This window comes from Uloborus diversus, chromosome 2, assembly GCF_026930045.1.
Source record: "Uloborus diversus isolate 005 chromosome 2, Udiv.v.3.1, whole genome shotgun sequence".
NCBI lineage: Eukaryota > Metazoa > Arthropoda > Arachnida > Araneae > Uloboridae > Uloborus > Uloborus diversus.
The window spans coordinates 43,544,209-43,570,067 of NC_072732.1; the positions used below are offsets into that span (position 1 = coordinate 43,544,209).

The 25,859-nt window shown below is 35.2% G+C and overlaps 1 protein-coding gene across 1 annotated transcript in view; it reads right to left on the minus strand.

The window, feature by feature from the left end:
* The window catches only part of LOC129235258 (EF-hand domain-containing family member C2-like), a 40,192-nt gene extending 19,739 nt beyond the window's left edge, over positions 1-20,453 (minus strand). Inside the window, exons 1-6 of the mRNA XM_054868971.1 lie at positions 20,400-20,453; positions 15,254-15,400; positions 13,642-13,792; positions 10,447-10,664; positions 9,650-9,910; positions 1-144 (exon numbers count right to left, since the gene is read on the minus strand). The exon at positions 1-144 is cut by the window's left edge and continues 1 nt beyond it. Coding sequence (XP_054724946.1) covers positions 1-144; positions 9,650-9,910; positions 10,447-10,664; positions 13,642-13,792; positions 15,254-15,400; positions 20,400-20,453 — 975 coding nt within the window. The remainder of the gene's footprint in view (positions 145-9,649; positions 9,911-10,446; positions 10,665-13,641; positions 13,793-15,253; positions 15,401-20,399) is intronic.
* Between the last annotated feature and the right edge of the window lie 5,406 nt (positions 20,454-25,859).

Consider the following 25,859-nt stretch of genomic DNA (forward strand, 5'->3'; position numbering starts at 1 on the left):
TCTGTTATACGTGTAACGATAATAGTTCTTTGTAAAATCATCACAATCAACTAATATTACGTTGGTTCCAAAGATGTTTATTATTACGCCTAAATCAAGATCTTCGTCTGTCAAATACTCCACAGTTCTTTTTCTACCAACCGGCTTAAATTAAAAAGAAAGAAAAACTTCTCAACAATTTTGGAACTGGAAATTTGACTAAAAATTAAAAAACAAAAACAAAATAGGAAAACTGTTACTCGTAGTTTTTAATATTATCAATAAAAGTTAAATACGTACTAGTAATTACGTTAGATATCATATTTCAAAAACAAAAAATCTCAGCAGTAAAGCATTTGTTTGGACTTCCTGAGTGAAGCTCTGCCATCGCTAGTTTAGGGAGAGGTGAGAAGTGGTTATCGTAACCACAAAGCAATAATTAATACGGTCGAATCGCGTTTTATCGAAAATATTTATAGCACAAATTATGTTGTAACAGAAATTGCTAAGGTCTCCAACTTATACTATCATAGTAATTTCAGTGAAACGAAATTTCGCTACAACGAAATGATTTCTCTGATCCATTTAACTTCGTTAAAATGTGAATCTAGTGTACTACAGACTGTATTTCACTGCACGCAAGTGTAAGGTAGGAACCGGCTGCCAGGATGAAAGCAGACGTGGTGGTAAAAGGATTATAAATTTGGAGACAAAGATGTCCATCGCTATGAAGTTAAATTACTTCTGTTATACTTCTCCTGCTTAACTGTTTGAGAAGCACGATTGTTGTAAAGAAACTTGGCTGACGTAAATGGGTAATTCTCCAGGAAATGTAACTTTTGAACGCAAATATTTTTCAATTTCGAAACCTTTTGTTGAGTAATCACGATTGCTTACTGTTCTCATTTGATCGTCTTTGATGTCCGTGCCTTTTTCAGCTTGGACCTGGGGCCTCTGCAGGACCACCGCCCACCGTCCTCTGCAGGCGCGGCTCCGAACACTGCCTCATGGAATCCGTTTCTCTTGGTCGGGGGCGTCCATGTCCTGCACACACGTACGCTCATACATACACACACACACACACACACACACACACACACGAGCGCGCTCATACACACACAGACGCTCATACACACACAGACGCTCATACACACGCACGCTCACATAGACACTAACACGCTCATACACACACACGCTCACGCACACACTAACACGCTCATACACACACATGCTCATACACACACATGTTCATATATACACACACGCTCATACACACAAGCCTTTACACACATACAAACACGCCTACGTGCATACACACAGGTCTACGCACACACACAAGCCTACATATCCACACACGCACGCCTACACACACACACACAACTATACACACGTAACCCCCCAGGAGGAGGAGGAGGCTTGGGGGGACAAGAGCCGTTTCTAGAAACAATAGCCCCAATGAGCAGGGTCCTGTCGCAACTCGTGATGCGAAAAACATAATTTGAATTCAATGCTTCAGAATTCAAGTTATCTCTTTTTTACTTTTTTTTCATTCGTACATGAAAGTATTACCTACTAGAATAAACCACAAACAATGACCCAGCTAAGTTCCAATTATTTTACTCATAAATAAAAAAATATATAAAAATGCCTTGTTCACGGAGATTTAAAAAAAGAAAAAAACTTTTAATGTTTTAAAATCGAGGCCAATTTAATATCAAAGTAGTAATTTTTTAAATTGTGCAGAGAATCAGCTTTTAATGATTAGTGGGAATCTAATACTAAGCTCTCTTAATTAAAGTACGGCTTAATTAATAGTTATCCTTTTAGGTCAAATGTGTGTTAAAAATAGTATTTAGTAAATTTTAGAATATACTAGCAATTAATAATTTTGGTAGAATGCCTAAGATTGATGTATTTCCCCTCCATCCTTTATTTTCACCTCAGAAATAATGACATTGATAAGGTCTGTCACGGAGATGAGATTCACGGAGGTGAGGAATTTTCCATTAATATAGGCCAAATGGATACATTTTTCAGGAAAATATTTTTTTCTTCGTTGCTACAATCTGCACATGTTAAGCGTATGAAAACATGTTCACATTTTTTTTTACATTAGTTTACATCCCTGAAATTCAAGTTCACGGAGGTGAGAAGTCAGAATAACCACACTAAGTTTTTAAAGAAAAATCTTTCTTCTTGTTTTTCGACAAAAATCTCACAATTTTAACTACGGCTGAAAATAAACAAGGGGACTCCCTTGTATCATGAAAAATAAAATTTGATGTCATTACTACCACGTGTTAATGAGGAATGGCATTTTGTGTTTAGGTAACGGAGGTGAGAATTTATTGTGTGACATGACTCCTTGTCCTACTAAAACGAACTAAAACACAATATTAAAAAAATAAATATACTTGAACAAGTAGTATTTGAGACACTTGTAAAAGGAACAATAAATAAATAAATATATACTTTTAATACAAGTTATTAAGCAACATAAACAGTCACACAAGGTGTGTGACATGCCACACAGGTGAGAGTTCACATGTTGTGTACCAAAAATATACTAAAATAAAAATTATGATTAAAAAATAGTTGGCAGGTTCAAAAAGATATATTTTTTGATGAAATTAAAAATCATTATTAAATGAATTGTTCCTTAAAGCTTTTACTGTAAAAGGCGTGTAACAAAAAAGTTACACTTTTTGAAGAATGACCTAAATATGGTCAGAAACTCTCAAGCTGATCGTTCAAAGGGAGCCTTTATACTCAATCCAGTTTATCTTTGATGCAAGAATTTAAGTTAATTAAGAGTTGCTGCGTGTTGGTATCTCAGTCAGAAGACTGATTGATATACCAGACAGATTTAAAAAAAAAAAACAAAAAAAAAAAAAAAAACAGATCATTGAGCAATCTTTCCTCTTTGCAGATTGCGCATTGGTTCGGCTACGCAATCCGCGAAAGGGGATACTCGATGACTTAGACTGTAAAATAGCAAACTCCACGAAAACTCATAATAACTAAAAAGTAAAAAGATTTTTTCCTCAGCTTGGTTATTATTTCAAGCTGCATCAGAAGAAAAAACGAGTAACTCTAAATGTTGCCCACAAATAGAAAACATCGCTGTATCAAAACCCGTTAAGAACGCAAGGTGCTATAAACCTATCATGTTTTTATTGCCTTCTGAAAAGTTAAAGCTTTACCACAGAGAGATGGCGAATGATCTTGAAGCGGAAACATAATTTGTAATTGGTTGTTTGTTACTATTTTGTAGTAGATAGGATCAGCGAGAACGCCTCTTGCTACTCGGCACTTTCTGACTGATATAAATGATGACGCCTCAAGGTCATTCGCCATCTCTCCATGGTCAAGCTTTATCTACTGCGGAGTTAGCTACTTTACAGCCTAAGACATCGGGCTGGTATGTGATTTGCGTACTTGTAGACCACATGGTCCTACTACCGATTTTCCTGTTAAGTATTTCTACGTTTTTTAAAGAAATAAAATAATAGTTTAAAAAACTAAAAAAACACGCTTTCGTAGCAAAATGAACTAAAAAGGGGAAAATAACCTTTGGATGATAGTAGTTGACCAATCACTTAATTTTAATGTAATACAAAAAACCGTGGGGTGCTGTCTATTTACATTTTTGCTTGGACAACAAATGGAAGAAATTCAAGACAACTGATAAGAAGCCCTCCACGCTTTTTTCTATTACATTAAAATTAAGTGATTGGTCAATTACTATCATCCAAAGATTATTTTTCTCTTTTTAGTTCATTTTGCTACGAAAGCGTGTTTTTTTAGTTTTTTTAATTATTATTTTATTTTTCTGTTTTTTAGTCTTATGTTGCAGATTCATCAGGCAAAATTGCAATTACTTCTTTTCGTAAAAGTCTTAGTTGGGACTTAATTGACGAAATTATTTATAAAACGAGTTTGAGGTAATATCTTAAAGTTAAGACAAGGACACACCGATGGGAAGCTACAGTGAGGCATCGATGTATGTTTGCGGAAATCATATTTATATTACTTCGAAAATTTGAGATGCATTTGAATAAAAGTTTTGCTCAACAATGGTCTGATCAGCAATGAATTTCCAATTGAAGGCTCACCTAAATTTTGGCATGAAATTAGTTATAAACAAATATATTTCATGTTCTAATTACCTTGGAACATTGGAACAAATTTTGTCTGATGCAGAAAAATTAAAGGTTTTTGTAGATATTTTTAAATAATTTTTGCGAGCATATTTTAATGTATTTTTTAAAATTTTTCCTTTTTCATTGTTGGATTTATGCCAAAATATTGATTAAAATGGGAGGAAACTAACAATTAAAAGAGTTAATTAATTAATTTGATTATAGAATATTGCATTGTCATCGGGTCTGAGGTCGCGCGCCAAATTTCAAAAGAATCCGATCGCAGGAAGTGGGCGAAATTTGAACTGCAAGATTCCGTTACAAGATACATACATACATACATACATACAGGTGAAGCTAATAAAAGCGTGTTAAAAATATAATTAAAGAAATTCGCTTGGCTCATTATAGCGCGTTGGCGACCTTAACCCTGAAGGCAAACAAACCGACAGCAGAATAACGTCACTGAAAAAAAAATTATACTTGAGTGAACTAAAAAATGATATGCTGTTGGAAGTTAAACATTACTAAAATCTTAGCGAATCGATATATACGAGTGATTAAAATGAGTGTTTGCCCGAGAAGCGAATATGACAAAGCGAGGTATAAGATGTTTTCAAACACATAACTAAGTTATGTTGAAACGGATAAAATGTTTTGTCTTTGAGACTTTTGTCGTCAAGTGTACGTAGCAAAACGTTCGTTGTATGTTTAATAAAGTTAATAAACCGAACCATCATTAAGCCGACATAGCTACATTCAACTACTCCATTTCATCAATAACTATATCATCATGTATATAATAGCAATGATCTAGTAACGCTGACTTCACCAACAATAAACTCGCGCCACGGCATTATAATTTGATAACATTTTCTGGAAATGTTTGACATGCAGGAAAATGCTTTATTTTGACAAGGCTGAACTGGATTCGGTCACTTAACTGTTTTATTGGTAAGACTGTCATTTTAGGGCAGCGTTTCTTAAATTGTGTTCCAAGGAACCCCAGGGTTCCACGGAGATCTCTCAGGGGTTCCACAAGATTTTCTTTTCACACCTTTCAAATTAGTCACTTAAAAAATCGACAAAAATAACGCCTTTTCAAAAATACACTTACTGTCAATTTCGCATCTAATCAAAGCATTATTACCCACCTGGGTTAGCCACTATGGGAACAATTTTATTTCTCACCAAATATAGTGCAAATTTTTAGCTATCGAAAACAGCATGAAATGATGCCTTTAAGGTTTTAACTTCGAAATTTTTTCGAGATCAATCCTAAACACCTATTTTTCACCTAATGTCTCCAAAGATAGCATAAAATTGCGTTTTAAAATCTTCAATTTTGAAAAAGTTTCAGAAGAAGCTATTGACTACCTAATATCGCCAAAAATAGTTTAAAAGTGGCTTCAATGTTAAACAAATTTCGGAAAAGCGCTTCAAATCCTCTCCTACAGCATTACCAGATATTGCCATAAATTACGATTTTTGACATCAATTTCAAACATTTTGCCCTTGATACTAGTCCTTAGTTCTGTCCAAGGCGCCTATATATGCAGCAACTATAGTTCTGTCTGATGGAACACACAGTGACATCCAAAACTCTGACTCGTATAAATAAAAACAAAATAAAAAATAAAGAGATATTTTAATTTTTTTTTTTTTAACTTTAAGGATTAAAAACTTTTTCTGCGTAAATGTTAGTGAATTTTTAACACTTTTGAAGGTAAAACACATCACTATTTCTTTTCCTAACAAATTCTTAGGTTATTTATCCGTTTTAAAAATTCTGAGTATTTCTCAGAATCACAAACAGGAATGTACTGGTATATTTAAAAAAATAATAATAATAATAATTAGCAATTACCAATAATTAAAATGATCTATAATTATGTTTAATTAATTGGCGATTTATCGACAAATAGTTAATGTGATAGTCTCTTTGAGGAACTTGGGCACTCTCCGAAACAGAATACTGGTGACGCCACTGCAAACTATTGAAACACCAGGGGTTCCACGAAAAAAGTGAGCATTAAAAAGGGTTCCACTAATCAAAGAAATTAAGAAACGCTGTTTTAGGGGGGATGAAGAAATGAAAAAGTGGTCAACAGCTTAACGCTATCTACTATAGTTTAAAGTTAATCCACTGGAGTTAGGGTTAAGATTTCAACTATCAAAATATCACCCAACAGGCAATTGCTTCGTTCAAATGTAGAAACAATTTCCACCCGTCGTACCGGCGATTTTCTAGTCATGAAATGTTAGTGTAAAATTTTTTTCAACTTTAATCACAAAAGCTGCGGTAGACATCGCCATTAATGAAGAAGGTGGACATTACCCAATGACAGATGGGGTTAACGATCAAATGGTACACATTTAAAAGTCAAAAATTTTTTTTAAAGAACAAAGCTTTCTAGTTTTTACTTTTATCATTTAACTCGAAAAACCAAATTCGTATTTTTGCGAATGAAAGAAACATTTTTCACAGCATCATTTTGAAATGTAAAAAAGTTAGAGCTTACCGCATTTCCATCAACTAAGATCGACGATGGTTTCTGTATTTTATAGTATTTTCCGCCGATCAACACATTTTGAACATCGTGAGCCAAATTCAGCAGGGTTGGATCTGCCATTTCTCCAATTGGCAACGAAGACTGCATTTCCTGAGAATTTGTAAAAGGAGAAATACATTCCCACTTCAGAATATTGACTGGGAACAATAAGCAATGCAAAACAAATATTTAAAAAATAGCAAGCATAAATTGATAATAAAAATAACGAAGAACTATTACTTGGATTTTTGAATTGCAGTGTTGTCCTTGGCATAAGACTCACTACTCAATTTAAAGAATGAAAAAAACCGATATGGTTCTAATTAAAATGTTTAGTTACAAAAGATCTTTTTACTATATTCCACATTCAATTTCATTGCAGACGAAATAGAAAGATAATTACGTTCAAAATCTCTGATGCAGTGGAGCTTAGTTAAACCAAATACAGGCGTCCACGTCCCTCGTATAATACGATTAATTCGTTCCGTGTAGTATCGAAACCGTGTTGAACAAGACTTTTTTCAAAATAACTTTTTAACTCTCTTTTTACACTAATTAATCATGTACATAATAAAAATCATGTCAATATGTATCGTGTTGTATCGAAACCGTGTTTCGCGTTATGTCGAAAACATGTTATACGAGACTTGTAAAATAATGTAAATCAAGGGATGTATACCGTATTTTATCGAAATCAAGTTTCATAAAAGCAAAGTAAAATATTAGAGTTATTATCAAATATTAACAGAATGTATTAAACAAAAATGAAATTCCATCTTTTTTAAAAATAACATTCGTGTTGTATGAAAACCATGAAGCATTAAATTAAAGTTTCGTACCGTGCAATATCGAAACCGTGTTATAATAATCGCAAATTTGGTACCGTGTAATATCGAAACCGTGTTGTAAAAGTACCGTGTTATGCGAGGGACGCCTGTATTTTATCCAACTATTACGAACGTCGTCGACGCGAAGTTGACGTTCGATAATTTCAGGATTAGGTACCGTGAGACACGCTTCGTGTCAAGAATGCAAAGTTTTTTTTTTTTTTTTTTTTCCAATTTAGTTGTCTTGAAACTCTCCAAGTGCTGCAATGTTTCATATGATACTAGTACAACAATTACTATTATAATATGCGTGAATAGATTCAAGCTCTTTTAAAACCAACTTAAGGAGGAGAGAGAGTTTATTGTTTTGAAAATTCATCAAAAACCGTAAACCATTCAGAGAGAAAAGAAAAAACTTCAAAATCCATTCTGCGCGGATTAAATCTTAACTGGTGAGTTTCTCTTTCTTTTTTTCTTTTTTTTTTTTAAATTCAGTTGCCTTGAAACTTTCCAAGTGCTGCAATGTTTCATATGATACTAGTACAACAATTACTATTATAATATGCGTGAATAGATTCAAGCTCTTTTAAAACCAACTTAAGGAAGAGAGAGAGTTTATTGTCTTGAAAATTCATCAAAAACCGTAAACCATTCAGAGAGAAAAGAAAAAACTTCAAAATCCATTCTGGGCGGATTAAATCTTAACTGGTGAGTTTCTCTTTCTTTTTTTCTTTTTTCTTTTTTTTCTTTTTTTTTTTGAGCAATCACGATTGCGTATTGCTTTCATTTGACTGTTTTGATGTGCTATCATTTTATTTTCCCACCAGCACCCTCTGCAGCATCACCGTCGACTGGCCCCTCACGATGCTGCTCCTATAGCGAAAACCGCCTCCAGGTTGGGTCCATATCCTATACACACGCGCATACATACACAACTACACACACACACACACACGCACACACACACACATACACACACACAAACACATACACACATACACCTACACACACATACACAAACACATACACACACGCATACATACAGACACAAACACATACACACACGCATACATACAGACACAAACACATACACACACATACACAAAACTACCCACACATTCATGCCTGCACACAGACACAAACACATATGCCTACACACACACATACCCCCTACAAACAAACACACACCTACACACACATACACAAACACATACACACACGCATACATACAGACACAAACACATACACACACATACGCAAAACTACCCACACATTCATGTCTGCACACAGACACAAACACATATGCCTACACACACATACCCCTACAAACAAACACACATACCGCCCCCCCCCACACACACACACGCCTACACACACACACTCGTGATTGCGAAAAACATAATTTGAATTCAAGATGACAGAATTCAAATTATTTTTATTTTTATTTATTTTTTTTTATTTATTTATTTATTTATTTATTTATTTATTTATTTTTTTTTTGTAACGTAAACGGAGAGGTGGGGTATTTCTTGAGCACTCTACGAAATTAAGCAAATTAAAGTGGTAAAAGTTCAATGATATTTGTAATATTTATTTCTATAAATACAACTGAAGTAGAATCGTAAGTGAGTCACATACAAGTGTCCAGTTATATATGTCGCGCATTTCGAAAAAGAGTGCCACAACACGAAATTTTAATTTTTCTCTTTTTCTCGCTTAAAGGGCTTCAAATGACGTTATCTTCCTTGGAAAATAATGACAGATTTTTTGTTCTAATATTAGCCACCGGAGAGCACAGCAAACTTGCTTTTCTTAATGCAAATTGCATGAAGAGTGCAACATCAAACGCTTCTCCTGTAAAAATTTATTTCTTCGTACTGTGGCACTCTTCATCCAAATGAGCGATGTAAATACAAAAACTTTGAAAGCAAAAGTCGATTCTTCTAGGGAAAAAGAGCAGTTATAACCCTCAACATTTAATAATAAAAAGGAAAGTTTACAATTACATCAGGAAGGGAAATTTTTCATGAATACAATTTTACTTCATACACATGGTGGTGAAAATAGCTCAAATTTTTGCGTTTTGCTGAAATACAACTGTTTATGCTAAAGAAAAACTTAAAGCTGAAAAACAAATAAAATAACTAACTTTCGGGACTTTCGTGGGTCTAAGAAGCACTCTTGTATCCAATCTACCATCAATCCATTTTGTCTTTGTTCGGGCTTCAACAATTTTAATGCTGCTGTTGGATAAATCGTAATATAAAGTGACCTGTCGTATTTCTTCAAATAAGTTCTTTGCTTCTCCGTAGTAACCGTAGAAACGAAGTCTCTTCGGGTGATTTTCATAGAATGGTTTTTGTTTGTAGTCTTTGATGTATGGCTGCCGATACGACTTTGGAACATTTGCCTGTAAAAAGCAAAATATTACGTTCGAGAAACCCACAGATGGAACCAGAAAAAGAAAGAGATTCTAATATGGATTTAAATTCCTGTCATTAGTAGAATAATTATAAATAAGGTTTTTTTAGTTAGCAATGTTTATCTTTTTTTAACCAATAAGCTGTCGACTTGAGCAATGTTTAAAACAATTTAATTATCAAAGTATTTATAAGAAATCATTTGAAGACTTTCAATCTTTTTTTAAAATAAAAACACCAAACATGCATCAACATGTTTCTTCCTGAGAAAAGTACAAAACAATAGAAATTTTTTGTTCTAAATGGATAATTTCACCATTTTTTTAATCAATAAATACGAATTACAAAAGAACATTCATTTATTTTTCATTTATTATTTTCTTAATTTAATTTTTAAGCAGACGAATTATTGCCAAGGAATTAAGAAAAAGCTATATCAAAATGGAAATATAAGCACTTATTTACTTTTAAAAAACCTGGGTGCCTCGTTATGCAGAAAAAGAAAAAATGACCATGTCACTCATACCTCATTTCGGTCTTCTGTCATCGGGTCGGTGACTTCCGCTTCCGGTGATCGTATTCTGTACCCCATTTCAGTGAGAAACTTTCTAGTGAATTCGTCACAACTCAGCAATTTGTAGTCTCTGCCGTTCAGTACAAGAGTCTCTCCTACATTCAAATCGTCCATTGTATAGTACCCACTTCCATCCGGCTTGTAGTACCGACCTTTGCTGACTATACATCCTTATGAAAAAGTAAGAAGCAGATTATTATTTGTTTTACTTTTTCAACCTAAATGTTTTTTGTTTGAGAAATCTTATTAAATTCAGTGACTATGAATTTAAGATATTGCGTACACATATATAACAAATGCGATGAGTCATGCGGTAAAACTACTTTCTTTGTACTAGTGATCATACTGCAAGGAAGCTAACTATAAGTTTAACAAAATTAAGTATTCATTGGTCTTAAATAACATTTTTTAACAACCTAAATATTAACTATTTTTATTGGAAAAGGTCACCGCTCATGCGAAAACCTGAATTTATTTTTCGTGTTGCGCAAGAAACAGAAGTGATACTTGTAATGTTACCTTCAAAAAGGTGGCAAGATCATTAGAAAAGTAAAAGTGCGCCTTAAGAAAGGAACATAGAACACTCCAGCCGGTTTTTATGTGGCCTTTTTATTCTGCGATTTTTTTTTCGATTTTATTTTATTTATTATTTTTATTTATTATTTATTTATTTATTTATTTTTATTTTTTTTTTTGTGTGTGGTATATGAAAGTTTCAATCAAACTGGAACATTATTGATGAATTAATGAGACCATTATTGATTGGAACATAAATGAGTGCGAGGTATCATTTGACGAAAGTGATTTTGAAGCAGTTTACCACTAGAAACTTCGTGTGTTGTCAGATTACGAAAGATAATGGTTATACGTTTCGAAAAATTTTGTATGTATAAAGTAAGTACACATGTAAATAAAATATTTAAAAAATGTTCGCATGCGTGTTTACAAAATCAGATCATAAAAGGTTTGGCAAAATTCCAAGCAGCTGGCAAGTGTTGATTTCTTTTTAAAAAGCAATTCCTAGAAAAAGTATTTTTAATTTGTGTTGCGAACAATATTTCTTTTAGCTACTCGTGATGTAAGAGCGGTTTTTAACGCGCTTTTATTAGCTTCACTTGTATGTTTGTGAGTAACTCTCCTTTAAGCTAAAAGCTAGTGGCTTATTACTGTTAGTACATTCCACCACTTTATGAGCGTTCGTGGCCGAGCGGTCTATGGCGCGGGTCTTCGTTGACGTCCACCTCCGGGAATCATTGGGCGTGCGTTCTAATCCCGTCTCTACCGAAATTAAATTTATAATCTTGCAACTCAATTTTCGCCCACTTTTTGTGATTGGATTCTTTTAAAATTTGGAATGCAATCTCAGACCCGATGACACTGCAATATCCTATGATCAAATTAATTTATTAACGATAAGTTATTAGTTTATTCTAATTAACACGCTTTTATTAGCTTAACTTGTATGTTTGTGGGTCCAACTTTCCTTTGGACAAATAGCCACTGGCATATTAGAATTACTTACGACGTACAAATCAGAGCTGCGGAGTGTAACAATGTTTGCACATGAATTTACCAGAAAGCATTCAAAATGTCTGAAGCAAATAATGCAATGGAATACTAAGTTACATTCCATTATAAAAATCGAACACACGCACAAAGATTTCATTTAAGAGTTACAAGTGTTAGCAATATTTAGTATCTAAATCTTATTTGAAAAAAATAATAGTTTAAAAAACTAAAAAAACAAAAAGTGAGCAAAATGAACTAAAAAGTAAAAAATTAAAAATTAAAATTAATTTGAATTCTGAAATTTTGAATTCAAATTACGTTTTTCGCAATCACGAACTGAGACAGGACCCTACTCATTGAAGTTATTGTTTCTAGAAACAGCTCCTGGTCCCCCCCTCCCCCCAAGCCTCTCTCCTCCTGGGCGGTTACGTGTGCATAGTTGTGTGTGTAAGTGTGTAGGCTTGTGTATGTGCGTAGACCTGTGTGTATGCAAGTAGGCGTGTGTGTGTGTATATGTGTGAGTGTGTGAGTGTGCGTGAGTGTAGGACATGAGCGCCTCCGACCAGGTGAAGCGGATAGCTCAGGACCGGAGCAGCCGCGCCGCGCAGCCTGCAGAGGACGGTGGGAGGTGGTGTTGCAGAGGCTTCTTGTCGAAGCTGAAAAAGGCACGGAACATCAAAAACAGTCAACTGAGAATAATAAGCAATCGTGATTGCTCAAAAATAAAATAATAGTTTAAAAAACTAAAAAAACACGCTTTAGTAGCAAAATGAACTAAAAAGTTAAAAATAATCTTTGGATGACAAGTATATAAAGTAATTGACCAAACACTTAATTTTACTGTAATAAAAACAACCGTGGGGGCTTCTTATCAGTTGTCTTAAATTTCTTCCACTTGTTATCCATGCAAAAATGTAAATAGGCAGCACCCTGCGCTTTTTTTTATTACAGTAAAATTAAGTGTTTAGTCAATTACTTTACATACTTGTCATCCAAAGATTATTTTTAACTTTTTAGTTCATTTTGCTACTAAAGCATGTTTTTTTAGTTTTTTTAACTATTATTTTTTAATTAGTTTGTTTATGCGGTGCCTACCCAAAGCACAAAAACAGGTTAGAATGAATTTCAAAATGGGAACTGAAGGCTGCGGTCGGTTAAACAAGCCTTGAACCGAAATGTAAAAAGCCACAGCCTACAACACTTGCGTAAGAGAAAGCTAGGAAAATTCAAATGTACGAGTAATGGTGTGCTAGAAAGATAGAAAAACGAAAGAAAAAATAAATGCATGACAAAAAGAAAAAATATTTTAAAATAATTTTTTCTGTAACTTAAGGACATAGAAAATTGTAGATGACTCACATTGAGCATTAAAATAATAATTTTTTAAAAATCTTAAAATTGCAAGCATAATAAAATACTATGACACAGAAAAGAAATTTTTTAATTCATAAAAATTTAAAAATAAAAAAAAAAACGTAATAGACGGGATTTTATGGAGTTGGGAACAAACCTGGGCGTGGTTTTCATCTGAGTAGTTGCAATACTTAGACACTATCTAGTTTTTAATGTTCGAAATTCAAAGCAAAAGCTCATCTAAATTCTCATCAATAGAATAAATGCATACAGGAATACTAGTACCCTCAGGAAATCCACTATTTCTCTGTGATGGCTCATAAACTTTGATTTCGTCATCGTCTGTGAAATATAATATCTTGCACCGTCTGAACCTTGTGGTTGACTTGGGAGGCTCTCCATGCAATTGTGTGTACGTGGCAGTGAACGTAAGTACCTGCAATTGAAAATTATCACTTTACAAAGGCCAAAGTGAACAGACAGTTTTAAGAAATTGAAAAATAATGAACGAAATTCGGTGGACGTACAAGACTTAAAAAAAACTACAATAGGTTCTCTGTTTAGCAACACTCTATTTAACGACTTTCTCCGATTAAAGACGACTTTTCACGGTCTCGGATGCTCCACTGTAGTTCTAACAGCATTCTGTTTAAGGACGCATTCTGCATAAGATGATCTTTTGTAGTCCTTTGAAAGTTGTTAAATAGAGATTCAACTGTATATATTAAGAGAAGAAGTAAAAAGTGCATATTTGATGCACATCAGCCGCTAGCTTTTGTGAAGTACGGATCCAAAAAGCATGTACAGTAAAACCTGTAAAGTTGACCACCCTTGTAAGATGACCACCTCACTAAGTTGACCGCTATTTTCAGGCCCAGATTTAGATCTATATCATATAATTCAACCTCTATAAGTTGACCACCTGTTTAAGTTGACCACTAAAGTAGTGCACCACAAGTGGTCAACTTACACAGGTTTCACTATATAGGGCATCTCTCTTAAAAAATTTAAAAATAAATAAATGAATAAAGGTGGCATTGAATGTATATTGAAGTAAAATATTAATTTTTATGCGTAAACCTTTTCAACGCATCTTTTACAATTTATATGTTGTTATACTTGAAAATAAATTCAAACAATGTTCAACTTTATGGCTTAGTAATGTAAAACCAAGCCCGCCAATTCAATGTTTTCTAGAAAAGGGTATATATTCAATACATTTTGTTGAAAAAAATCATCAAAATACATATACACAAATTCACAATAACATTATGCTATTAAAATCCAGGGAGTGCAAATGGTACCCAATGGGGTTGTTTCCTTCAGTCAAAAGTACTACTTTTAGACACTGAAATTGATAGAATAAGCAAAAATAATAACATGGGCCTAGAAAATTCTTCCATTTTCCCAACAGTTGTTTTTTAATAATTTTTTTAACTGTTCGATTTTTCAAACAAGGCGTGGTCTTGATGACGTCACAAATGATGCATTTTGGCGCACCTTTCTAGCGTTTCCACGTCATGATGATCAAGAAGCGAATTAAATATTGCCCTCTACGCTTGCTATCAACCATATCGTTGCCAATACACGTGAGGAAAGATGCGAGTTAAATATTTAGCTTTGTGAATGGCAACACTGAATGGAATTTCATCATTTGTGATGTCATCGGCACAAAACGTAAACAATAAAAGCACACCGATTTAAGTATTTTTTTAAAAATATTAAACTTAAGCAAATTATTTAAAAAATGGTCAGATCCTATATTTTTAAACATGCTTTTTCAGAAAAAAAATACTACCCTATTGAAAACTACCCTATTGACGGGTCTGTGAAAATGTTATGAAAAGAGCCATTTATTTGCCTTCCGTTACATGATCGCTTCAGAACATTCACTTACTGGAGCATCTGATTCCTTGAAACGGTTTCTTCCAACCAAATCATCTATGCGTGCAGTCTTAGGAGCTTTGTTTGCTAAATTATCTTCTATTCTCAATCCATTCCGAAACACAAATCGTTGGGGTTTGTTGTGTTTGCTATTAAAAGACTATAAGAAAAAATAATAATAATGCATTAATTTATACAATTTGAAAGCAATTAGGTAGAAAATAACAATCCTCATGTGTATAACAGCCAATGATCGAGTAACACGCGTGTTTTAACAATGAAACTAGCGCCACGGCCTGATAATTTGATAATATGTTTCGATAATATTCAACGTGCAGGGAAAGGCTTTATTGTGACAAGGCTGAACTCGATCGTAACTTAACTGTTTTACTGGTAAGACTATGTCTTTTCAGGGGAATTAAGAAACGAAAAAACGGTCAACTATGAACGCTATCCACTTTAGGGTTAATCCATTGGAGTTAGGGTTAAAATTTCAACTATCAAAATATCACCTAACAGGCAATTGCTTTGTTAAAATGTAGAAGAAGAGAAGCAATGTTCACCAGTCATACCTTGACGGGCGATTTCCTAGTTTATTTAATAACCTTCAAATATTTTTGACTTGGATATGTCATGCATTCATGAGGTTTGCCTTCCTCAAAAGTGTGGAGAAATTCCAACAGTGAAAAGATTTTAATGCGCGGTAAAAAAAAAAAAAAAAAAAAAAAAAAAAAAAAAATCAAAATGCTTCTGACACCATTCTTGACACCATTCTTTATGATTCTTATGTAAAATGTCCATCTATTATTTCTGTTGGGAGTGGAAGAGAGAGTTATATTAACCGTTAACATTCTTCTGAGGAGCTAGAGAGGTGAAAAGTTCCGGATTATGAACATATTCAGCAAGTTTGGAGACTCATACAGGTATTCCCTTCAAAAACATCATAAAAAAAAACAGGGCTGTGGAGTCGGAGTCGGACTGATTTTGCAGTAAAGGAGTCGGAGTCGTTCAAAAACATGCCGACTCCGACTACGGTTTTTTTTTTCTTTTTTTCACCGACTCTCCTTGCATTTTTTTAAAAACTGAACACCAATTATTTTGATTTCATGTGTAAAGGCCTACTAATAAGAAAATCACTGTCATTGTGGCAACCACAGCTGGCTTGATTTGAAATAAATAAATAAATAAATAAATCCGGAGTCGGAATTGGAGTCGGGCGTTTCAAAATCCAAGAGTCGGAGTAGGGTCAGTTTTCTTCCGTTTCCGCAGCCCTGTAAAAAACAGCACATTCGGTCTTTTTCCCTTGATGTATTCTGTTTCAAAATTAGTTCATTAATTTTTTAGTCAACATTTTATTTTTAATTTTGAACGCAAAGATACGGTAATTATTATGAACTAGAAAATCGCCCGTCAAGGTATGACGGGTGAAAATTGCTTCTAAATTTGAACGAAGCCATTGCCTGTTTGGTGATATTTTGGTAGTTGAAATGGTAAACCAAACTCCAGTGGATAAACCCTTAAATATTACGCTTCTGTTTGTGAAAATTGCAACACCACGAAGGACTTACGCGAGTGAGCTGAAAATTGCAGGAAGTGTAAAGTAGGGCATGGTATGCAAATGATTAGAATTGCAGACCGGTAGCGCATGCACATGCTGAGCAGCGCCCTCTGAACGGAGGATCGAATCGAATATAAATAGACGGCTGAAGCGAGGTTTGTATGAGTATCGGTGGTTATATGCTAGAGTAAACGTTAACTGAATCTTTACTATGCATCTTCGACGAAAGAAAAGCGAAATTTGAGCAAATTTCGGAGTTCTAACGGGGCAGAATCGTCGGCCTTCGTGAAGCTGGATTGTCTTATCGTGCAGTAGCCGCTCTTGTGCAGCGTAACAGCAGTACAATCATGCGTGTTTGGAAGCAGTGGACGGACGAGGGTCGGACAGCTGGGAAATCCGGGAGTGGATTCCGAAATGTGACGTCAGCTCGCGATGACAGACACCTGGTGCGTATGCCGCTGACGGACCGCACAGCTTCTTCTAGACAATTGGCAGCACAGTGGTCAACAGCTACAGGTGTTTTATTGTGTGCTTCATTAATTCGGAGAGATCTGCTGCAGCGTGGGCTGCGCGCAAGGATTCCTTTATACAGGATTCCTCTCACGTAAAACTATCGCCGCCTGCTGCTACACTGGGACAATGTGCATAGGAACTGGAGCGCTGATTGGTAGCAGGTCGTCTTTTCTGACGAATCCCGCTTCAATTTGTGGCACCATGATGGCCGAATTCGTTTCAGGCGCTATGCCGGTGAACGGCACATTCCGGAGTGCATTATCTAACGCCACAGTGGACGAGCACCCGGAGTTATGGTCTGGGGTGCCATAGCACATCATGGACGATCACAATTGCTACGAATTGTGAGCAATTTGAACAGTACCCGATACATAAACGAAGTTTTACAGCTCCAAGCTATTCCTTTCCTGCAAGGATTACCAGAGGCTATATTCCAGCAGGATAATGCCCGTCCACATGTCGCCAGGACTGTCACATCCTACCTTGATTCGCAGCAGGTACAGCTTCGTCCTTGGCCTGCACATTCCCCGGATGTGCCACCGATTGAACATGTGTGGGATTTCGTTTGGCGGCGTCTCGCTAGTGATCCTCGTCCTGTTGCTTCAACAGACGAACTTTGGTTGCGCATACAAACAAATGGAATACTGTTCCGCAGGCAGATATTCAAACTTTTTTTCACTTCATGCCGAGTCGTGTAGCAGCTCTTATTGCGGCGCGTGGTGGCCACACAAAATACTAATTTCTATCTCTTTTTATTGTTTGTTTGGTTTGAAAATGTAATCATTTATTTGTACCATTACCACTCAACTGTGTATTAAATTTCATTCAACTATGATGCTTCTTTCACGGTGTTGCAATTTTCACAAACAGGAGTGTATTTATAGAAAAAACCATTTCAAAGAGCTCCCCTTCCCCGAGGTCCCAACTAATTTGAACAAAACTTCATAGCTATAAATACAGATGGGCTCCCGAGCATAGCAAAACTGCTGTTTTGTGTATTTACAAAGTCGTCTTCAAATTCGTGGCCTCTAGTAACTAAGGCCCCTATGTATACGAGTCAGTTTAAGATAGCCATTTTAGATCGGAGCTCCGGTTTAAGTGGTTGTCTTTTCTGGCAAGTTATCGCGTTTAATGATTGTTCACTGTGAGCAATTATTAGCGGCACGTGAATTATTTATTAAGTAAAGTATTATTTTCGGCAAATTTGGCGAAATCCGAAACTTTACTGTGGTAACCCTAGCAGGGCAACAATGAAAAATCCGATCCAAAATGGCTAAACTTAAGCTGATGCTTCGGACGGTTATATAGCGGCTCTAGTAGTAACATTTTGCCCTTCAACTCCATGCTTGAATTGAGTTTAGCCTAAGATTTTCACTAAATTAGAAAACTTTATGCAGAAAGCTTTTTTGAATTTGCAACTCCAATAAACTATAGGGGGCGCTGCAGCCACTGTCTAATGGCGGATGAAAAAGGTAAAACAAACAAATGCCGTAACTTATAACTTTGACGCTTAGTGAATGACAGTAATTTTTCAACGTGTTTGTGGGAAGCTTTCTTATCTATTCTTCTGAAATGACATTATACCTACCACAAACTGTCTTAAGCCTGTAATTTAACCCAAAGGAAACACGTGCAATGGAATGTTTTACCTTTTTCTTTAGTATTATTAATCACCGCAAGGTAAAGTATTCGAGTTTTGGAGTTGCGAATATTCCACGCACGTTGTGATAATTCCGCGTCTAATTTACTTATTGGCTGTGTTGTCAAAATTTTGGAAAACTCGCCACGACCACGTTATAATAGCTTTACCTCAATCGGAAAAGCCTCAAAAGGGGAAGATTTCGAGAATTGGGAGTTTGTGGAATTTTATTCATTGGTATCAAATTTTTCGCACTAATGTCTGCAAGAGGAATATATTTCCTTTGCATACGTAAACAGAGTAGATAAATATCTATTCGCAAAGAGTTGCCAAAAAGCAACATGGTTACCAAAATAAAACTAGTCATGCTAAATATTTGACAACCGTACTGAACTTTCAATTATCGAAATATCCCCCGCTCAAAGGTAACGTACACAATTTGAGGGTAAATTTTCATAACTGGGATTCTCACTAGGAATACATATGATAAGTGCCATAAAGACAAAAATTAAACTTAGTAGCAGTCGAAAGAGCATAGTAAAACATGTTTTTGGACGCATAAATTTTTTTCCCTCGTATCCCCGCTATCGAAATGTGAGGTCTTCGATTTTGATGACATTTTAAGAAAAATAGCCAAATTTAGCGAGCTTCTCTGAGTAATGGAAGGCATTTTTCACACGCTTTGCAGATAGATGTCCTGCTGTATGCAGACGTTAAAATCGCAGGTTACCTTCAATTTCTCGCCAAGTCTTTAAATTTTGCATTTTTCTAAAAATTCCGACAAACTTTAAAACTTTATGGGAAGATTTCGATTATTGGGAATCTGGCGATCTTTCTTCATTGGCGTCAATATTTGGCTTCAGCGCCTGCGCGAGAGGTATTTTTCGTTGCAAATCTAAACAAAGAGAACGGAAACATCTATTCAGGGGATATTTCGATAGTTGGGAATCTGGCGCGGTCGTCTTATTTTTAGAGTAAATAATTTTATTTTGGTAACCCTGCTACCCTGCTAATTTATAGCAACCCTATGTGACTAGATGTTTCCGTTCTCTTTGTTTAGATTTGAAACGAAAAATACTTCTCGGGCAGGAGCTGAAGCCAAAAATTGACGTTAATGAAGAAAGATCGCCAGATTCGCAATTATCGAAATCTTCCCACATATTCGCATAGGGTTACAATCAATCAACAGGGTTACCAAAAAAAAAAAGCATTTACGCCAAAATGAGACGACCGCGCCAGATTCTCATTTATCAAAATATAACCCTATAAACCCGCTGCTGTATTCGATCTTCCTGAAATTGCGAAAATAAAACGATTATTGCCCAAAATTATGAGAGCATACCGAAATCTTGAGCTATCAAATATTTGGAGTAGAAAATTAAATCCCATTTTTTCGGAAACGGGAGGGGGGGGGGTTAATATGAAAACAAAACTAACGTATCAACTTACATTGGCTGAAGTTTGGAAACTTTGAACCAGAGGATGATTTATGCTATTGAACATTTCGACAATAAAAGGCTATTTTCATTTTTGAGACACATATTGAACAAAAAGGGCCAAGCCAGGTCTACACTACAAAACTAGGCAGCTTGACACAATTATCATGTGAAGGCTTCCCCAAGTCTGTTTAAATTACTCTTAAAGTAATGTACAGCACTAGACCAATACAACGTAGAGACTGTCTCTAGTTTGTCTCAATGATGATGAACTCAAGATTAAATGTGGTTCGGTTATAGGAAAATAATAAAACATGAAACGACTCTACGGGTTGCGTAGGGACCTATAGCTAAAATTGGGATAAGAACTATTAGAGCAGACAATCAGAAGATAGAGTAATCCGCCAGTAATTAACCACCGAAGCACAAAAATGTACAAAACAAAAACATATACTATAATTTATCTGATTGCTATATAGACCAATTTCTAGCATCTCATGGAGTGCTCTGTCATAATTTATAGTTGTAACTAAAGTTTTGATTGTAGGTTAGAACGGTACAGGGTACACTTACAAAACCATCAAGAAAAATTGAAGAATGTCACTTTTCATACTAGTGAGAATTGTTATGAGATGAAATGAAGGGCTCGGGGCAAAAGAACGTAATAGGCCATACTTTTAAAAAATAAATTTTTTGGTCTTAATGCTGCTTTGATAACTGAAATAAACGTGACAATGGATTATGTCGTTTGAAGAAAAACATGTCTGGTTTTAGTATTGCAGAATATAGAATGTTGAACCTTTGAAAAATTCTATAATTATTTTTTATAAGTTGGAAATTGGCCTACTGAAAATTCACATCATGCGGCATATCACATTCTTGCCCCGAGTCTTTCAAATGTTTAATTTCTCAAGGTTAAATTTAATTCTACAGGTTCATTTACTGAGATATGATGGTCTTTCATGTTTGTTCAAAGTAAATAAAAATGTTATGCTAATTAACTAACCATTTATGTTGGCAGCACGTTACCGCCCCTAAGCCAGGGCTAAGGCCAGAACTACATGCAATATACCAGACAGCCCGATTATCACATCCAGAGACAGCAGTTTCGCTCTTGTTAGAACTCATCAGTCTCAATTAGTGAGTAACCGAGCTGGAGGCAGATGCTATCTCATTGAAGCTGAGAGGGCCAACAAAAACTGGTAGCTAAAGTGAATTTATCTCACCAGCGAGTGATCGCAGCATGATGCGTTCGACTCGTGAATTGAAGGCAAGCTAGGGTTTTAAGCAGTACGTTACGGCCCCTAAGCCAGGGCTAAGGAACTACATGCTGACAGTCGGTTATTACATCTGGAGGAGACTCGTTTCGTTCTTGCCTTCTTCCTCCTTGGTTAGAACTTAAAACATAAAGAACTCCAAATTTCACTTCATTAGTCGCTGCCAAAAACAAAATATGCAAATTAAAACTTTAGAGTGAAAATAAAAACAAATCATATTAACAATTATTATTTCACAGTGCAAACCAGGGCTGCGGATTCAGAGTCGATCTGATTTTGGGGTAATGGAGTCAGATTCGGGAGCTGAAGGGTTAAATTCCGAGACTCAGAGTCGGTCATTTTCCCTCAAAGTCAGTAACTCTTACCTATGTTTGCGGAGTCGAAGGCTTTAAAATTCCAAGAGTCGGTGTCAGTTATTTTTCTTCCGTGTCTAAATTTTTGCCAAAGCTAAGAAGTCAAAGCTGGAGTTCGACTAATTTTGCGATACAGAAACGGAGGCTCTTAAATTCTAGGAGTCGGAGTTCGTCATCAAGAGCTATTTCCATCAAAGTTTATTTGAAGCAAATCCACCCTTAAGCTAGGGTTCTATGGTAACTTTTAGTTTCCATTTTCTATACATGTTCTTCATCAAGAGCGTTTTCCAACAAAGTTTGATTGATACAAATTCGTCTCTAAGTTTGAGATTTAATATGAATTTATTGAATACAACTTTTCATGTTTATGATTTACGCTGATGGTCCCTTCCCCTATGTCGTTAAACTTAGTCACCAGTTGGGAGACCAAAGGGAAAAGGTATTGAGTTAATAATAAACTGTTTTTAACTTCCACTGGAAATCAAACTGAGTTGAAAACTAGTGGGAATACAATTACCGCCCAATGATTCCTCGTTCTGACACAGGGTTTTGCAAACTGTAATTGGGAATCAGCCGAAAAATTCGGGGGGGGGGAGGGGGGTGAACGTTAAATCTTACTACAGTGAAACTTCTATGAGCGATCACCTCTATATATCGACCACCTTCATTAACGACCACTTTTCTGAGGCACCGAATTTCCCCCGTATTTGACTAATGTTAAAATACCTTTGGGAAAGACCACTGGAAACTTCTCACAACGACCGGCAAATCGTAAACCTCAACATTGAAAAATACCAATTTTTGTTAGAGAAAACTCAAAAAGAGAGAGACAACAGAAGAAAAGCAATAGAAAATAAAGTTCATATGGACACAGAACAGTTTTCTCATATTAACAAAGGTGGAAAGAAACCAGAATAAGGGTTTAAAATCTATTCTCCAGTGGGTCCAAACGTGTTCCTTTCTTGCTCTCTTTGCTTGGAATCTCGTTAAAGTCATAAAAAGGAGGGCGTTGTTTTTCGGACCCTAGGGAAGCTAAGGTGGCACATGCAAATCTCAAGGCAAGATATGTCCAAAGTGTGCACCTTTCATTGAGGGAGGTCGATCAGAATAGAACTTTGTTAAAAAGTTGTTTCTTGGAATTTCTTGGTTGCTTACGGGGGGGGGGGGGTAGAAGGGAGCATTCCTACCTCATCAGAGTGGTGAACAAAATCTGTTTTTAGTGCCTTTGAAAGCTCAAGAGTTGGTTTCAGTAAATTTGCATTCTGCTTTTCATCACCATACCATACATCGCTGTCAGAATTTCGAAAAACCGAGCAATCTCACGTTCGAGAAACGTGCAGAAGTCTTAAACTTACACAAGAAAAGAAAATCAGAAAGGAAATTAAAGGAAATTAGCAGTAAAAAAATAAGCTGCCAGCACAACAAACTCTAACAGAAACAGATAATCTTACCTTGCACTAATAATGACACATTATTAATTTATTTTTGCAGCGGAAAACTAAACTAGAAACTAAAGTTGTTTTAAGAAAAACAAAGAATCTGAAGCAGGCGAATTTTAAAGCTATTAGTTTTTAAATAGAAAAATCATGTAAAAAGTATATTTTACTTTTAAAATTGAAAGCAAAAAGTTTCTTTATTTAAATACATTTTTACGACAATGTTCTTGGTTAATACACTGCAGGAAGAAGGTAAATAACAACTATGGTACTATATTTGCATGTTCGAAAATGACCTCCAAGAGCGACCAACTTCCATCAACGACCACTTTTTTCATAACCGGAGAGTAGTCGCTCCAGAGAAGTTTCACTGTACTATGCGAAAGTTGTCTGTATGAATGTTTGTTACTCTTTCACGCAAAAAGTACTGAATGGATTTTCATGAAACTTCATAATAATATAGCTTATGCATCAGAATAATACATAGGGTAGTTTTCATCCCGTTATGGGGAGCAACCCCCCCCCCCCCATAGGGGGGCGATATAACACAATTTTTGTATAAATTCTATAATATGGGGATGAAAAATACTTGCACATATTAACATTATATGTCCAGACCCCGAAGTGGTTTTTTGAGGGGAAAAAGTAGGAAATAAGGAATCAAAAATTTAAAAAGTAGGAAAAGTAGGAAAAAAATCACTTAAAAAAGTAGGAAAAAATAGGAAGAGATAAGATTACACACACGTCAAGACGACCGACAATCATCAGTATGAAAAATGAACTGGTGGAAACAAAGAATTTAATCACAAAAATATGAAAATAAAATCCAAACAAAGAACCACCTTTCAACAATACAGTAGAAGACCGTTATAACGCCGACCTGTATAACGCAATTCTCTATAAACCGCACTACTTTTCAGAAGTAAACAATAGTTTTTGAAGTTTAAAAAATCCCTCTGTTTTGCTTTGCAAAAATAAAAATTGTTAGGCAAATTAAATTTTGAAAGTTTTTCATCTTTCCATCTTATTTCAAAGCTTTTAAATTGAAAATTAGTACTCATAGTAAACAGAAAATACCAGATGGGTTTTGAAAATGCAGCTGTTATGCAAACCATGAAGCTAGCAGAAGTGCAGGATTTTGATTGTGAAACATATTTATTTGTGAATAACTAATTCTAATATTGGTGCTTTAATACTTATTGCAGATAAAACTCATTCTGAAGTGCTAATATATAGTGATATTCTGAATATTAGTTTCAAAATTTGTGAAATGATCTATATAACGCAAAAACCTGTATAACGCAAAAGCTCTGGTCCCAAGGTGTGCATTATAATGGTCTTCTACTGTAAAATTTTTAAGTGTGAAAGAATAAAATGCAATATAGCGATTACAAAAATAATAATAATAATAATAATAATAATAATAATAATAATAAAACTACTATTTTGGAGCAATAAAACCATTTTTTTAAAGATCTGTTTTGTCAAAAACGAAAACATTCCTTCGAACATCCATTTATCATTTGAAAATACTTGCACTTTCAGCTCTTGTTGTCATAAACTATGATACAGAAGCAAAGCAAATATTAAATTAGTTTTAGTTAAAAATAATCAGCAGCTGACATGCATTCTTGCATGTCAGATGTTTGAATTTGAAAAAAAAAAAAAGGAAAAGGACTGAAAATGCAGAACTAAAATAAATTTGTTCTTAAATATGGGACATAAAATTTATAATAAAATAATTAAACTAAATAAATAACGAAATAAGTAAACTAAAGGGTTTGTACTATGTTATGTATTTTTAGCATTCAAAACACATTTTTGTTTCAGGCACGTGTCATTTATGGGGGTCAGTGGGGTCAATTTCTCCCCTCCCTGGCTTTGGAAAATTAATGCTTAACTATACAAGTTTGTGCGGTTTTTGTTTGTTTTCAGATACAATTTGCATTCAGTATACATCCTTCGCTAGCCACCTCCGGGGGCGGGGGGGGGGGGGATCAAAATGACGGGCTAGTTTTCATTTTAATCAAGCAATAAAAATGAATATTGTTTTAATGTCCAGTAAGTTACCGCCCTATAGCCAGGGCTAAGGCAGAAATACATGAAATACACCACCACCTCAGTCAATTCAACCGAGGACTGCAATTTCGTGCTTATTAGTGCTCATCAGCCCGACATGGGAGCGACTGAGATGGAGGTGGAAAACCTCTTAAGGAATTGACTCCTCGGCTGGAATTGACTGAACTGGTGGTGTATTTCATGTATTGTTGGTTTAATAATTTTTACCTCCTTCTTGTTCCAAAATTTTTGTCACGAAAAAAGGAAACATCCATGCATGGTAAACATAACATTTTTATCAAAGACAAAGAGTAGTTACTAATGTTTCTTTGTGCATAAAAGGGAAGGC